The 17,371-nt window shown below is 34.0% G+C and overlaps 1 protein-coding gene across 8 annotated transcripts in view; it reads right to left on the bottom strand.

Moving 5' to 3' along the window:
- LOC112147323 (corticotropin-releasing factor receptor 2) overlaps positions 1–17,371 on the bottom strand; it is a 181,867-nt gene that overhangs the window by 24,180 nt on the left and 140,316 nt on the right. For 7 of the 8 annotated variants that reach the window (XM_024273624.2, XM_024273620.2, XM_024273621.2 and 4 more), the window contains one exon: positions 1,043–1,128. In XM_024273624.2, coding sequence (XP_024129392.1) covers positions 1,043–1,108 — 66 coding nt within the window. In that variant the 5' untranslated portion in view covers positions 1,109–1,128. Of the gene's footprint in view, positions 1–1,042; positions 1,129–10,679; positions 10,933–17,371 lie in introns of those variants that run through there. The other variant, XM_024273626.2, reaches the window with a different exon arrangement.

Below are 17,371 nucleotides of genomic sequence, written 5' to 3'. Positions count from 1 at the left end.
TCGCAGCATAAAAATTAAAAAATATACAAAAAATGGTTGCAGCAAAAAATAAAAAAAATATACAGAAAAATGATTGCAGCAAAACAAAAAATAGACAAAAAAAGTAATCGAAGCAAAAATAAAAAATTAACTACAACCAAAAGGTGATTGCAGCATCAAAATTTTAAAAATATACAAAAATATGGTTGCAGCAAAAAATAAAAAAATTTTAAAAAAATGATTGCAGCAAAACAAAAGAATAGACAAAAAAACAAGATTGCAGCTAATAGACAAAAAAAGTTATTGTAGCAAAAATAAAAAAAATTGACAAAAAAAGGTATCGAAGCAAAAAAAAGTACCTGAAAAACAGTAATCGAGGCAAAAATAAAATATTAACTGCAAACAAAAAAGTGATGCAAATAAGAGAGCTAAAAAAGTTTAATTTTTGCATCAAAAATATAAGAAAAAAATTTTTTTTTGTTTGCCTTTACTTTTTTTTGCTGCAATGGCACTTCTCAGCCACCATACCTTTTTATTAAATGTCTGGGTATAAATTATGTATTTAAGGGCCCTATTGGTGGAATAATAGGGTATTTTTTAACACTATGTTAAATCCTAACATTGTGACACCACTAGAAACAATTGAAAAGTCATCTCTCTAAAAACAAAAAAATGTGTCACAGCTGCTTTTCCATCAAAGCTTGAGAATTCAAATGTCATTGACATACTTTTTTTCCTTAAAAGGATCCGATAAAAATACAGCGAGACCCAGAAACACGCGTGACCTGGAGAAACACGAATGGAGGTAACCAGGCCACGGCTCAGCACTAACTGTGTGTTCCTCCTCCAGCTTTTACCGTGACACGAGAACGCGTGTTTCCATGTGTTTGAAGTCTTTAATAGCAGCACATCAAACAGAAAACTGCAGTTTAATGAGCGTGGAAGGAACGGAACAACACATTTAGCTTTTATAAAAGGAAAAATAGTGATATTTAACTCCAACTACTGAACTAAGATGGTTATCAGGCTGTTTTCAAATGGACTCCCTCATCACCCCACTGACCTTCTCTTCTAAAATGGGCTCACAATTAGAGTAATTGATCTTCAAAGCCCACGTTCCATTATCCATGCACTCCCTGTAAGCACTCCCTGCAAGAGAAAAGGAACAAAAGCGCAAAATGTAAAACACGCACACACTAATATGATTCACATTCTGCTGCAGAATTTATTTACCTGTGGAGGGAAGCAGTTTAATACCTCACTCGTGAGCTTTTTGAAAAGTTTACGTGCTACATAGGTGGAGCTTGTAATTTCTCCCAAGCTCATTTCCAAGTTGAGCTGTCGTATCTGTCTGACTCCCGCACAGAATACCAATTCAGAAAGACAAATTTTTATTCATAGGAAGGAAATGCAAAGCCTCTTACTGTCAGTTCATTTGCATATCTCCTAAAACCTGCTTTCCACAATCAACTTTGAACGCTTTTTCATTTTGAAGTCCCTCGGAACGAGTGAGCCTCTTATCTCTATTAAAAAAAATTACCAAAACTACAAATTTAATTAATTAATTAGTAAGAATGAGTGGCAAACGGAAAGAAGTAATGTGTATAGAGCACATGTGTCAAAGTCAAGGCCCGGGGGCCGGATCCGGCCCTCCAGATCATTTTATTTTATTGATATTAATGAGCCGATGTTATCTTGCACTCATGTCTAATTTGTATATTTTTAACAAAATATATTTTTATGGAGAGTAAAATATTGAAAGTTATTTAAGGTTGAAGTTGATTTATTCTGGAATAATATTTCTGTCTTTGTCGTCATTCATAATTATGTTAAAAAGTTACAGTTTTGAAGTTGTAAAACTTGACTATTTTGGAGTTTAGCTAATATTTCAGCAACATGCTAAGTGTTTAGGCTAATTTTGACTTTTTTTTTAGCCTTATAGGTTATTTTGAATTTGGCTAAAATTTCAACTACATGCTAACTGCTTTGGCTAATTCAGGCTTTTTTCAGTTTTTAGGCTATTTTGAAATATAGCTAATATTTCAGCTTCATAATTTAGGCTTTTTTCAGTTTTTTGGGATATTTTGAAGTTTAGCTACTTTTTTCAGCTACATGCTAGCTGTTTTGGCTAACCTAAGGTTTTTTATTTTTATTTTTAGACTAATATGCCATTTAGCTAATATTTAAAGTGACGATCAGCTTCAGTGTTTTCAGCTATCAGCTTCAATTTTTTTAGCTATTAATTTCAGCATCTTCAGCAGCCAAATTCAGCTTACGGCATTCACACGAGTATTAGCGCAGGTAATGTTATATATCTAGTTCATAATTATAATAAAAAGTTAAGATTTTAAAGTTTTAAAAATGTAGTTTTAGAATGTTCAATAAATGTTTATTCTGTTCGACCCGCGACCTAAGGTGTGTTTTGGATTTTGGCCTCTTTGCGATTGACTTTGACACCTCTGTTGTAGAGCTTTTTTTAAATATATATTTTGATTGATGGATCAATAATGTGCTAAATTCATTGCTTTCTTAGCATAAGAAGAAATAATGAAAAAACTGTTGATATTTTTAAAGGTGCCATAAATATATTCATATTATTATTGCAAGAATAAAATAAGCATAATGAAAACAACTCTTCAGAAAAAATGTTTTTGTTGGGTAAATGAGCCCTTGAGTCACTGTAATGTTTGCCTACATACATAAGTGGATGAATAAATAACTTGATTCATCCTCTTCTGCACATTTAGAGTTTCTCCCCCCCGATGGCAACAAACAGTTCAGACAAATCTCTGACAAGTGTCGACTCCTCTGAAATCTCGCACGAGTCTGCGGTTAATACGTACTTATCCCTCACTCGAGGATTCGTGCGAACAACAAAGGGAGAGCCATCCACCTCAGACGTGCCTTCAGCTGCTATTCAGGCACAGTCATGTCTTTTGCAATCAAATGATTCTTATGTAATGTGACATTTTGTTATTTAAGAGAAGGGACTTGGGAATGCTTGTGGCCGGCTGTAAGAAAGAAAGAAAAAATCTCAATATCTGCTTCTCTAAAATCCCATAGTGTGTTTTGGTTTGGCTATATATGTATTTTTTAATGTATAAAATGTAAAATAATTTATTAAGATACATGCTGGCATTACAACAAATTGAAGCAATTTTTTTTATTTTAATTATTGATAAATTGGTTTATTTCAAGCATAGATTTTGAAAAATACAGGACAAAACATACAAATATTTCAAACTTATTACAGACATAATGAAATGTATTGATTAAAAAATAGAAAAAAACAAAACAAAACAGACTCACTTATGGCAAATTTATTGTAATTATTAACTTCAGTTTGTTTGCTTGAAAAGGAGTGGAAAGAAGTGAACTTATATATACTTAGATACTAAAGTTTTAATGATAAAAAAAAAAAAAAAAACTCAAAAGCATATTTTTGGGTAGGGGGGACGAGACGTGAACGTCCAGGTTCTAGACTTCTCTTGCCGGCTATTGATGTCTTAGCACCTGATTTAAGCAGGATTATCTAAAGAAAACTGCTGGATTATTTATTGGAATTTGTATATTTCTAGCAGTCAAATCAACAAGACAAACAGACGGAATATATATCTATATATGCATACATCAAAACTTAGATAATCCGTAATTAACTGATTTTTAAAAGATCTGAAAGGAGAAGATAAAGAAACAGATTTATAAACTTACATCTACATATATTTACATCCTTATACGCATGTAAATTACGTGATAAATTATTAGTAAACATTCAGACTATAGTGATTCTCTTGCTCCTTTCTGTACATAAAAACTCAGTCACACTTTCAGAGATTTCAGCAGTCTTGGTATCAAAACGTTCAGCCTGTTCAGTATATTACTGCTTGCACTTTTGGTATTCATAAACTTTATAGTTTTTGAAATATTGAGCAAAATATTCCCTGGAGAAAATGTCTTCTAAAAGTCTTCTAATGTCAAAATTTTGAGTAGATTAGCAAAATGCCTTTAAATGTTTTCATGGGCTGTTTTGAATTTTTCATGGTCATTTTAAAAAAAAAAACAAATAGTAACATGCTAATGTGTTTGGCTAATTTGTTATCTACTGAGGTTTTTTAGGCTAATTTAGAGTTTAGCTAATATTTTAGCAACATGGTTACATTTTTGGATAGTTTAATGTTTTAGTCTTAGTTTAATGAGGAATTTTAGGCTATTTTGGAGATTAGTTAGTATTTATTAGTTATTTATTATATAAGCAATAAGGTATCAATTTTGGCTAATTTGGCATCTACTGAGGTTATTTAATCCTAATTTGTAGATTAGCAAATATTTTAGCAACAGGCTAACGTTTTGGCTAATTTGTTATCTATTTAGGCTTTTTAGGCTAATTTAGAGTTTAGCTAAAAGTTTAGCAACATGCTAACGTTTATGGCTAATTTGTTATCTACTGAGGTTTTTCAGGCTAATTTAGAGTTTAGCTAAAAGTTTAGCAACATGCTAACGTTTTGGCTATTTTGTCATCTACTGAGGCTTTTTAGTTTATTTTAGAGTTTAGCTTCTATTTTAGCAACAGGATAACATTTTTGGATAGTTTAATTTACTGAGGAATAGTAAGCTATTTCGGAGTTTAGCTAGTATTTAAGCAACAACTAGCTTTTTGGCTAATTTGGCATCTACTGAGGTATTTTTATGCTGAATTAGAGTTTAGCTAATATTTAAGCAACATGCTAATATTTTTGGCTAATTTGTTATCTACTGAGGTTTTATAGGCTAATTTAGAGTTTAGCTTCTATTTTAGCAACAGGCTAACATTTTTGATCAATTTAGTTTACTGAGGAATTTTATGCTATTTTGAGTTTAACTAGTATTTAAGCAATGTGCTAGCTTTTTTGGCTAATTTGGGATCTACTGAGGTTTTTTATTTTAATTTGTATTTTAGCTAATATTTTAGCAACATGCTAACATTTTTTGGCTAATTCGTTATCTATTGAGGTTTTTATAGGCTAAATTAGAGTTTAGCTTACATTTTAGCAACAGGCTAATATTTTAGCAAACTTAGCATGGATTAGGGATTTTTAAGCTATTTTACAACAATTGCACTAGCATTATCGCAGGTAATGCAGCTTTTCTATTTACACGTGACCCCCTGAATCCATCAAGTGTTAAGTTTGGCAAATGTATCCCCTATTATGTATTTGTAGAAGGTAATGACACATACTTTTCTAAAGCCTCATAGAGCCCATGGATCTTGACAAATGTTTCAATGGTTGTCTTTATTTTTTGAAGTGAGCAGCTGAACATCTAAATCAAATTTCCCTTCCAAATTTTTTTTGTTGTTGTTGTTTTAAAGAGGATCCAAAAATGGTCAAAAACCCCATGTTGCTATGGCTGAGAAAACACAACCTGACCACAATGTTTGGGTCTGCAGGAATAAACTATTGTTGATTAAATGCCACGGCCACCGGTCATATTTCAATTTGACACGCTGGAATAAAAACAAAATCCATCATGTAAAAATGCAGCGAGCGGCTATGAAGGTAAAATATGCCGTGTGTTTCCACGAAGAGTCACACGGTGCAATTCCACTTTTTTGTGGCGTAAATAATTGAAGCATGTACAGTTCAACAGAAGGCATCCGCCTTTCTGAAATTTCATGTTTTTTCTTTGGAATACCAATCCCAGGAAGCTGTTCTGGAGCTAAAATCTGGAAGTGGGTGCAGTGGCATCAGAAAATTACAGACTTGCTAATAAATTCCTCCCATGATGCAAGTCTGCAACGTCAGAGGTAACATCCCAGCCAGTCGGACAGCTGGTGTTTCCAGGGATTTAATCCCCTTCAAATTTCACATTTGTTTTTTGAAACATCCTAAATTTCATAATAGTGTTGCTCCTGCAAACAAAAAGCTGCACATTTAGAAAGCCTGAGCTAATATTAGCATTTCTAAGATAAAGTTCTCTGGCTCTTCAGGCAAATATCACACACCGTGTTTGTGAAAAAGAAGAAGAAGGGCCGGTGCACGAAGAATAAAGAAGCAGCTTATCAGGTTTGCCCCCGTGAGCTGTTCCACTGAGGCAGGACTAATACGACGCACGGAGCAGGAAAGGCACATTTCTGACAAACCATCTGTGCATGGAGCATGAAAGGCTTCTCATGCCTTTTATTAGAGCCCATGTATAACATTCACACTGAAACCACTTAATGAGTCAGTTTGTGTGGGAGACAAATCTCGCATTAAAGGAATGAATCAATGCAGTAAGTAAATCCAGCTCAACTACACTTTAGTCTTGTAAAGGAGGATGGAATGAAATGTGAAATCCCCACCTGACAAGTTAAATGCCAACAGCTATTCTGCCAGAAAATATGCCAAGTTTTGGCCTTTTCTTGAAAACTCCGATACGCAGAAGAATATCCAAATGTACAGAGTAAACGGGCAGATGGGTCTTGCTAAAAATCAAAATAAAACATGCTTCATTAAATAAACCAGAAGATCTCAATGTTGGGAGACATGAATATGTTAAATTGGAAGCACCAGACAGATTTCATTTAGTTCAAGTAAGAAAAAGGAACAAAAAAAAGTATTATCCACAAAATCCAAGTTTAGATAGTTTCTTTATTCATGTATGCTTGCAGGAAATATGAATTAAATGCTGTTATTTTCCAAAACAATTTGGTTTTAACTAGGACTGTCAGCAATTATGCGTAAATGTACACAAGTAATTAAAAAAAAGTATTAGCACACATTAACTACCCCTCATGAAGTAACAATCTTCTGCCTCAGATGGTTCAGGCTTCACGGCGTGCGTCAAACAACGAGTCAGACATTATCCCACCTAAACCACGGATGGTAGAACGGCATAGATTGAAGTACGAGCAAAAATACATAAACATAACAGCTAGGGCTACAACCAATAATTATTTTAGTAGTCGACTAATCACCAATTGTTTTTTCCGATTACTCGACTATTTGGGTCATCAGTAAAGTGGATGTGAAACACAAATCTTCACCATCATTAGCTTTAAACTCACTTAAAATAAAGACAGTTAAGTTGATAGTTCCTGATTAGAGATGCTTGTTTAGGCTTACAAAATAAATACATATTCACTCAGTTTTTAGAACTTTTAGAACTTATTCTTGCTATTTTTTTAGTTTAGAACACTTTTTCACAAAACGTGGACTATTTGATACGTGGTCCGAGATGTAGAATAACATGACAAAATTCAGCTTGTTTTGTCCAAATGATGAAGCTAAAGTTATGAAATAGAACATTTGGGCTTTGTAAACTTTTTTCTTTTGGGTGTGCATCATAGGCATATACTGAGCATCCACACCCAGCAGCCAATCAGAATCGAGTATTCACTCGAACCATGGTGCAAGTTCATTTAAAATGCAGAAACACGTTTGTTTCTTATAGATGTTTGTCAGCAGTTTGGTTTTCTTGTAATAATACTGTAAACATTGAAGTCCAAATTTCATACAATAAAAATAATGGAAAAATTTTCAATTTGGCCTGTTTTTGTTTAAAATTATGTTTATATTGTCATATAAAATGTACCTAGTAATCCAAATATAATAATATTAATAATTAATAATTATATTTAAATAATATATAATAATCCAAAAGCGCAATTACGACAGTGTTAACATTAAATAGTTGGTTTTATTTCATTTACAATTTCAAAATGCATCTTTTCTTTTACCTTTTATATGTTTGTTTTAGCTGCATGAATTATGTATTATTAAGTAAATGCCTCATTTATTTAAAATATGTTTGTAGTCCTTTAGAATTAACACGAACTCACTGTTAAAGAAGCTGCTTTGAGAGAAGAGTAAAAAAAACCCACAAAAACTATCATAAAAATGGTTATTTTGAAAAAAGTAATGGAAACTAAAATATTGACATGTTTATATTAAAAAGTAAAAATGTTTATGATTTAAAGAATCATCCTTCTTGTTAAGTAATTCCACTGGTTATAGTCAAGTTAATTAATTTAAACCAGTTTTATTATATTAATTTATTGCTAAACTTGAATATTTTCATTAATATAATATAACATATTATATTATTAATTTTTAGAGTTAGTATTTGGTTCCAGAAGTGTCTTTTTTGTGTCCCTTTTTCCCTCTTCTGTCACTAAAAGGAACATTATGAACGTGGAGTAACACAAGACAGAACACTTGTGCACAAATAAAACAAAAAAAGGACATAAATAGATGCTGCTCTAACTTTAAGAAAGTCTGTAAAATGATCTCAGTGTCTTTTTTACAAATGTTGGCTCTAATGGAGCGTGACCTGCCACCTCCAGCTCATGACCTCCTCCACATGCGGCTGCTCCAAAACGCCCTTGAGTGGCCCGGCTTGATAAGACCCAACATGGCAGCCAAACAAGCTAACAGAAGCATCCAGTCCTGTCCTTGTCACATTCACTCTGGGCTGCAATCCATTTGTCCCCAACTCCCCCGCTTTATCGACAAATCTTTAAAACCATAGAGCGCTTAGAGGGAACGTTATTTGTTGAGATTTTTTATATCGCATCTCTTTTGCCTCAGACATTTAGACAGATTAGACGAGCACTAAAATCTAGTGATGATCGTTGGATCTGCTACGGATCTACGAGATGTTTTATAAAAAGGAAAAATCTTTTGTCGTATTATGTAGTAAGCCTTTCCCCATCGTAAGTCCTCTCTTGTTCTTGTCTTAACTCACCTAAACTCAGAACTCTACAAATCTATGTTGACTAGAAGGTTCGTTATAATCCAAAACCAAAGAACTGATACAGAAAAAGATTAAACACAAACAATCCAAAGAAGTTCAAAAATGTAAAATCCTAAAAAGCCACAAGAATTCATCCTTTGGTGTCTGTCTATTACAAATTGCACAAAAAAAGAGTTAAAATGTTTGGTTTAATGTCAGTTTGAAAGCCTCTTCTACGATTATCTCCCTATGAGACTCTGATTGTTTGAAAGCAACACAAAAACAAATCTTAGAGTAAACTGCTTTAAGTTGTTTAAAGCCTAAATGTCAGCGCATTCATCATACATCGTCATCCCATCATTTTTTTTATCTAATTTCAAAGCGTTTCCAGTTTTCTTTTAGTTATGCAGATTTTAGCCAAAATCAAAACCTGTGTTCCTCTCTGGGACATAATTTCTGCAGAGCGGCAGGAGCTCATTAGAAATTCACGTCCTCCCATTATAAGCTGCATTTCTATTGACTATGAAATTGCACAAATTGGATTTGTGATCATAAACTGAAACAATTTTGAAAAACTTTAGAAAAAGTTTCTGTTCTTGGAGGAGGTGGTTTTTGAGAAGTGTCAAAACTGACATATTTCACAAAACTACAACGGAAATACTGTTTGGAATTGAATGTGAACAATAACTGGATACCACGCTTGAGCGGGCGCCACAGTTCATCACAGTAGAACCACAATGTCCCAAAATCTCTTCATTCTAGAGTCGCTTCCACGAAGTTCGCCGCTCCACGGCCGGAATAAGACGCCGACGTCTCCTTTGATAGATGATGATGGGTGCTGGTGTTGTTGCAGAAATGTGAATATATCTGCAGTAAATCAAAGGATTTTTCACATTTGTGTTTTTGAATGACTTATCACATAAGTTGGTTTGTGTTTATTCACAAAATTATGGTTGAATGGAAACTGTGTAGTTGTGAAATTGTGTTTTTTTGACATTTCTAGAATCTTAATAACGTTTTGTGGACACGTTACTTGAGGATTCCTAATAACCTGAATTTATGTTGGAAAGATACAAATGTCTGATCTTAAATTTCAAACCGGATAATGATAACTCACGTACGGTCGAGGCGGGTTGATCAAGCATGTCTGTTTCTTGAAACAAGACCACTTCACAAACAAGACTTCTGCTTAAAAATCGTATTTTAAGTAAAAAAAAAAAAAAAAAACTAGTTTCAAGGCTATCTTTCTTGAAACTAGTTGAACTATCTTAAAATAACATATTTTCAAGATTTATTGTCTTAAAATAAGTCATTTTAAGGTTACTAAAAAAGTTAATTTTGTCTTAAAACAAGTGTGATAAGATATTTACACTAGAAACTAGACAAAAAATACAATTTTGCATTTTTGCAGTTTAGGATTATATAAGTTCGTTTCCTCCCACTCCCTTTCAGACAATCTCTTAATGTCTAGTTATCCTGTGTTTGTCTTTAAGGACGTAAACTTCAGTAGATTGATTGTACTGCACATGAATTTACTCTTTTTTCTTCTTGATTGCGTGAAATAAACCATTTCTAATCTAATCTGAGTAATGTAAACACACCTACAGAGAGCTCTCTGTTTACATGCTCTCCTGCTAGCTTACAGACTCTCACACGTTCAGCCTAACATTACTGGTGCAACAAAAATATTGGGCAACATTGAAAAACAAATACGTTCATGGATCTATTTCTACAATGTATCAGAATGGAGCAGAGCAGCGAGCTTGTGGTTCACCCAGCGTATTTTCTGCATCACAAATACAATCTTTTTCAAACAGCATTTTTTTCATCTTGCCCTGATTTAAAACTATTATAAATAAAGAAACACTCATAAAGGAAATTATGAGCTTTATGTTTTCATATATGTCCTCAATCGTCCTCAAATGCCACAGGACCATGTTAAAAACACCCAAAACACGGTTTTCTTCAGAGTGGATTTTAAATTAGATCTCAAGGATTTCTGTTCTTACCAAACAATTTAGAGGTTCATCCAACGTCTTTACTGAAGAGCAGAGAAATGTTTTCTATCTTGAGGATCCGTTAGAAGAATCTCTAAAATCCAGCAACATAAAATAAAAAAAAAACCATCATAAAATGTTGTTATGTTACAACCTCAATAAATAAGAATCTTCAATCATATACAGAAATAAAAGACAACAGACGCTTGTCCATTTGACTATGCAGTCAATTTTGGCAGCTGTTATTTTTAATTTATTTTGTTAATATTTTTAAATTATTGTTTAATTGAATTTCATTTTTAATTTATTTTATGTTATTTTTTAATTTAATTTGATTTCATTGTTTCATTTTTTTTTATTTTATGTTATTATTTAATTTAATTAGATTTTTATTTTTTTTTATTAATTCATTTAATTTGGTTTTTCATTTTATTCTATTTTATTGTTTAAGTATGGCCTGCAGCAGCAGTCTACTGACTGCAAGGACCATATCATTTTTTAATTTGATCTTTATTTTATTTGATGTTTTATTTATTTATTTATTTTTTATTTTATTTTATTTTATTATGTCATTTAATTAGGTGTTTGATTTTATTTTATTGTTTAATTTAATTTGATTTTTATTTTATTTGATGTTTTCTTCATTTAATTTGATTTTTTAATGTATTTTATTATGTCATTTAATTAGATGTTTGATTTTATTTAATTTCTTAATTTAATTTGATTTTTATTTTATTTTATGTTTTTGTTTCATTTTTTGTGTGTTTTTTATTTTATTGTATTAATTTGTTTATTTTAATTCTTTATTTTATTGTATTGTTTAATTTCATTAATTTTATTTTTATTTTAATGTATTGTTTAATTTCATTAAATGTAATTTTTTTTAAGTTATTTAAATTTTTCATTTAATTTTATATTATTTTATCTTATCTTATTTGGCCATTGTTTATTGCTGCTAAACAAGATGATCAATAAACAACAAAAATGTATAAATTACTTTAAGATCCCAGAGGAAAACATTTCTTGCTCTCCAGGACTTAAAATAATACAAATAAAGACATTTACCCATAAAGACATTCGTGATGTTTTGGTATATTATCTTATTTAGATTTACATTTGTAGGAACATCTATTGCCAAAAGATGCTCACCAGTAATCAGCAAAAGAAAATCATTGGTAAGTGAAAAAAAAATGTTGGTTGATAAAAAAATAGTTATCAGTAAATCCAAACCTTGAAAATGTAAGAAAAAGAATCACTTTTAGCAACCTAACGGAGATGAATCAATGCTTACTCATGCCTTCTATAAAGAAAACAGCCCAAGGGAGAAAATCACTCTAAAGAAAGACATCTTTTTTTCTGTCATGCACAGTTGGCTACACAGTTTTGCTCAGGAATGACATATTTCTTGTGACAATTTTAGCCACCTACTTCTACTGTCCATGCTTCCAGCGTTTAGAAATGTTCTGCATTTTTAGAAGACTCAATAATTGGGACTCTCACTGATAACGACCCGATGTAGTTCATAAAAGTCAACATGAGATGAAACCTAAAACCAAAATAGTTTCTCCAACAATTATTGCAGTTGGAGCTTGAATGCTTCTGCAGACTTCCTGGTGGACCACTTGACTTCCCAGGCAGGGGTTGACTTTGACTGAGCACGTCCACAAAGGACGTATGGGGTTCTACAGCAGAACAGCTCCAGGAGTAAATGTGGGATCGACGAGACGTCTTCATTGTACAGAAACCTTGGTGGCTGTGAAGCAGCAACATATTTGTGTGTAAAAATGTTCAAGTCTGATGGATTTCTTGACAGAAAGTCAGTTTTTAATGTGTGACATAGCTGGCATTCCTGTTCCAACAATTCTTCTATTAAACATGATTTAGCAGTTTGTATTTTCATATAAAAATGGATTGAAATGAAAAACAGCTGAAAATGTGAAAAAAAAGGTTGCGGTTTAAGGAGTGTAAAATGTTGAAAGTTATTTAAGGTTCAAGTTGATTTATTCTGGAATAGTATTCCTGCCTTTTTAGTATTCATATTTATGTTAAAAAGTTACGTTTTTTAAGTTTTACAAATTGGCATTCTGCTAGCTTTTTGGATTATTTTGGCATTTACTATAATTTTTTATGCTATTTTGGAGTTTAGCTAATATTTCAGCTACATGCTAGCTGTTTTTTCTAATTTAGGCTTTTCTTTTTAATTTCTTAGGCTGTTTTGGAGTTAGGCCAATGTTCACACGCGAGCTGTTTTGGCAAATTTAGGCTTTTTTCATTTTTTTGAATATTTTGAAGTTTAGCTATTTTTTCAGCAACATGCTAGCCCTTTTGCCTAACCTAATTTATTTTAATTTATTTTATTTTTTCTGTTTTGTAGATTAATTTGGCATTTAGCTAATATTTAAGCTAGCTATCAGCTTCAGCGTTTTCAGTTATTAACTTTAGCATCTTCAGCTATCAGCACTAGCAGCCAAATTCAGCTTATAGCATTCAGACTAGCATTATTGCAGGCAATGCTATATATTTAGTTCATAATTATGGTAAAAAGTTACGTTTTTAAAGTTTTAAAAATGTAGTTTTAGAGTGTTCAATAAATGAGTGTTTTGGATTTTGGCCCCTTTTGCGATTGAGTTTGACACCCCAGGTCTACAACTTTAAATTATGACAAATAAACCGCTCCTGGTGATATCTTTGATGCCATCACAAACATCTTTGTGCAGTGATGTTGTAAAGGGAGCGTCTACACACACTGCTAAACAAACACATTCCAGTACTAACCAATTTCCCATGAGGCTTTTGCAACTGTTTATGGTAATGGTGGTTAATGAAATGAACTCTACCACCTGTCCGCTTGACCCTGTTCCACATTTTCTACAGGCCATTACTCAATATTAGCCCAAAATGAGAGCACAGCTTTCAAAGCACAGCCTCTCTTGAATAAAAATTACAGACCCCTTTCTCGGTGTTCAAAACCCGAACACTATGTGCTCGCCACCTCAATTTGTTTCCACCGCCTCTGGATTAACGTGCGTCAAATGTACGAGTTCATAAACCTGTCACATCTGCCAAATGTGGGAGGAGCTACCGTTAAAATATTTAGCCTCATTGCTAGATTATGGAAGACATTGAGAGATCAGGTTTATTTTTTTTAGAGATCTACAAAAGATTCTGTAAATACGTCTCAGCGTCTGGATTTATGAGATCATTCAGAGATTCTCCCAGTGCAGTGAGATTCACAATCTACTACAGGAGCTGAATCTGAATGATGGTCGCTTTCAGCGGTACTTCTGTCTCTCTATGACCCAGTTTGACCACTTGTTGTTTCATAGCTCGAGGGGGAAAAAATACAAATACAAAAACTATTATAAAGTTCAGGATGAGAACGATCAGATTCTCCTCCATGTTGGTTTTGGGCTCCACCCACCGATTACATCATCAACACGCCACTACCAAAGCTAAGTTCCTGATTGTAACACAATGCAAATTTTCACCAAAGTCCTGACATTTGAACTCTGGATACATCGCTGTGCCACCCAAAACATGACGCTAATAGAGAATCCATTGACAGTATATGAGATCTGGACTGAGTCACCTCTCCCTCTAGTGTTCCAAATAGGAAGGACCTGCTGATTCCACGAAGCCAAACTCCAATTGAGAAATTAACAGCTATTATTCATATTCAGTCATTCTACACATCAGAATAACCGTTTTTGCTCTGATAACTTTTCTTAACATGTTCTTGCTAATACTGAATCTTTTTTTATATATATTTTTCTTTATAGCAAATTATTTAAGTTATAAATTGACTAAACATTGACTCAGACTGACTCGGTCCAATCACCATCGTCTGGCTCCAGCATGAAAACTTCTCTATAGCGAAAAAAATGTCGACTAATTTGCATTAATTTCGCTGCAGCCAGAAGTAAGGCATTTTCTATGGGTGATGTCACACTCACTCAGTCCAGTTCTCTTTATACACTCAATGAGAATTCTTAAGTCATCTTAGGAATTCTTAATTCTTTTGTTATGTTGAGGACACAGGTCTTAAATGTCTGTGTCCTCTGATGACTAAACAGTAGCTCTCCTCTCTAACAGCTTTTCTTGGATGGCAGATATACAGTTCTGACTTTTTATCTCTAAAAACCACATCTGTTCACCACAGCTGGTGTAGGTTTAACTTTTCCAATGCAATTTTAACAGAGCGCCAAGCCTCTCCAGATGATGCAGATGCAGCTGTTTAATGTAACTTTGCTCATCTGAACAGGACGCATGTCACACCAGTGTTAGGATATCAGGACCGACTTCCTGCAGCCGCCCTCTTCAGGGTTAAATCCACAACACTTGACTATTAAAGTGGTCAACTCAACAGCATCTAATAAAAAAAAAGCAGCTGGTAATCCCACACACACCAAAAGATCAAAGGCTAAGCTGTTCAGCTCAGTGATCCCATGATCCATCCCATGCTATGAACATCCTCACTCCAACTCAAACAAGAAAAATAACTTTTTGATGTTTTTGTTTCATTTTCAATTAATAGAGAAAAGTATTTTTTTATCTAGCAATGCTGGCAATGCCTCATTCTGTCAGTTCAAGTCAGTAATTATAGGTCTGGTTGCAATCTGAATGGGAAACCTAATAGGACCAAGCCTAGTAAGACCACTGTAAGTTTGAATCAATTTTTATTTTTCTTGGATACATCAATGATTAATCAAATAAAAACCTTATTTTAGATTGCAGGTTGACATCTGGCAACGTCTTATCAATGAGCAAACGATTGATTATTTGATTATTTTACTAAACATTTGGCCAACCCTGACTAGACATTTGTCTGCGTGTCTTCATCTGTGCAAGTTAAGTTCCGAGGTGTTGGTTACTTCCACCATCGATAAAATAAACAGGCGACAAAACCAACTCAACCCAAGCTTCTTCCACGCGGGACTAACAGCCGCCGACATCCGTCTTGTTGGGTTTAATGGGAAACCCATTCAAGCATCGGTCCAATCACTCTGCAGAAGTCATGGATATCTATCGGCTCCAGTTTCAATCAGCATTAATGGGCATGAAGCGATCAACAATGTTTGTCATGAATGTAATGAAGCCCTGTCAGCCTCATCAGTAACCTCAGTGACTCTGACATAGAAGTACCAGTTCCATCTAGTCTTCACTGCGCTTGAAGTAACCATCTAAACAACTGGAAAAGCAAAGGTCATGACTTGTCTTTGTCTCTACCGCTTTCTACTATGACCTTTTTCTCTGACATGGGTTAGATGACCGCCTTGCTCTAAGGGTAAATACCTTTGAACTTTAATTCCATTGTTTATAAACCAATTGTTTACCAGTTTAAGCTTGACTAATTGATTGATATGTCTATTGATTTGATTTGCCATTTGCATTAGTTACAAAAAAGTACAGAATAAACAAACAGCAAATAACAAAATGAAGAGGGAGAAGCATGTTATGCTTAATGGATATCCTTCAATACACCACAAGTCCATGCTGATCCGTTTAACAAACCAAATCAATATAATCAACTAAAAAAAACAATCTTTTACAATAAATACAAGTTATTAGAAAAGACCCACTCCAATGAAAATTGTGTTATTGGTGTTTTTATCATGTTCTTGTAACATTTTTCTGATGATGGAGGACATGAAAAAACATAGCTCAAAACTACATTTCTGAGTATTTCTTTATTCAAATCAATGTAAATCTGAAGCAGACGAGAAAATAATGTTTTATAAAGATCATATTTGTGACGTCTAAAAATATGCTGGGCGGACCACATGCTCCCTGCCTATGCTGCATTCTGATGCATCCACTTGCAGAGAAATAGATACCATCCGAGCTGGTATCTGGATCAAAACTGCACCCCTGGATAGCGCCAACATTGCTTGCCATTTTTGTTGATATTTTGTTGGTAATGTTATGTTTGGGGTTTGAGGGGCTGTAAGCTAACATGGAAGAGTGTAAACAGAGAGCTCTCTCCCTGCTGCTCTGCAGAAACTATGTCCTAAAAAAAGAACAATTCAATTTTATTTATATAGCCCAGTATCACAAACCAATTACCTCAGTGGGCTTGAACAGGGAACAGTTTTTTTCACTTTGGCAAACACTGCATAATCATCCATCCATCCACCTGCTTGACCGCTTCTTCCCTTTCGGGGTCGCGGGGGTGCCGGAGCCTATCCCGGCTACTGAAGGGCGAAGGCGGGGTACACCCTGGACAGGTCGCCAGTCTGTCGCAGGGCCTCAATCACACACACATTCACTCTCACAGTCACACCTAGGGGCAATTCAGAGTCGCCAATTAACCTATGAGGCATGTTTTTGGACGGTGGGAGGAAGCCGGAGTCCCCGGTGAAAACCCACGCATGCACGGGGAGAACATGCAAACTCCACACAGAAAGGTCCCAGCCGGGATTCGAACCGGGGCCTTCTCGCTGTGAGGCAAGAGCGCTAACCACTTGCGCCACCGTGCAGCCCCCTGCATAATCATAATAAAAATAAATAAAATCAAAAATAAAAAAAAACATTTTAAAAGATGATTGAAATGGATTTTTAACTAGAAATTGTAAAACAATATCCATCTGATCATTTTTTAAACTGGCTTAATCCCTTTGGGGTCACACGGATGCTGGAGCCTATCGCAATTAAGGAGGGGTCTCTGGTCACATGCAAAGATGGAGCCAGAATCAACCTCTAGCCGG

Source organism: Oryzias melastigma, linkage group LG17, assembly GCF_002922805.2.
Source record: "Oryzias melastigma strain HK-1 linkage group LG17, ASM292280v2, whole genome shotgun sequence".
Taxonomy (NCBI): domain Eukaryota; kingdom Metazoa; phylum Chordata; class Actinopteri; order Beloniformes; family Adrianichthyidae; genus Oryzias; species Oryzias melastigma.
This window is presented reverse-complemented; position numbering and strand designations above follow the sequence as displayed.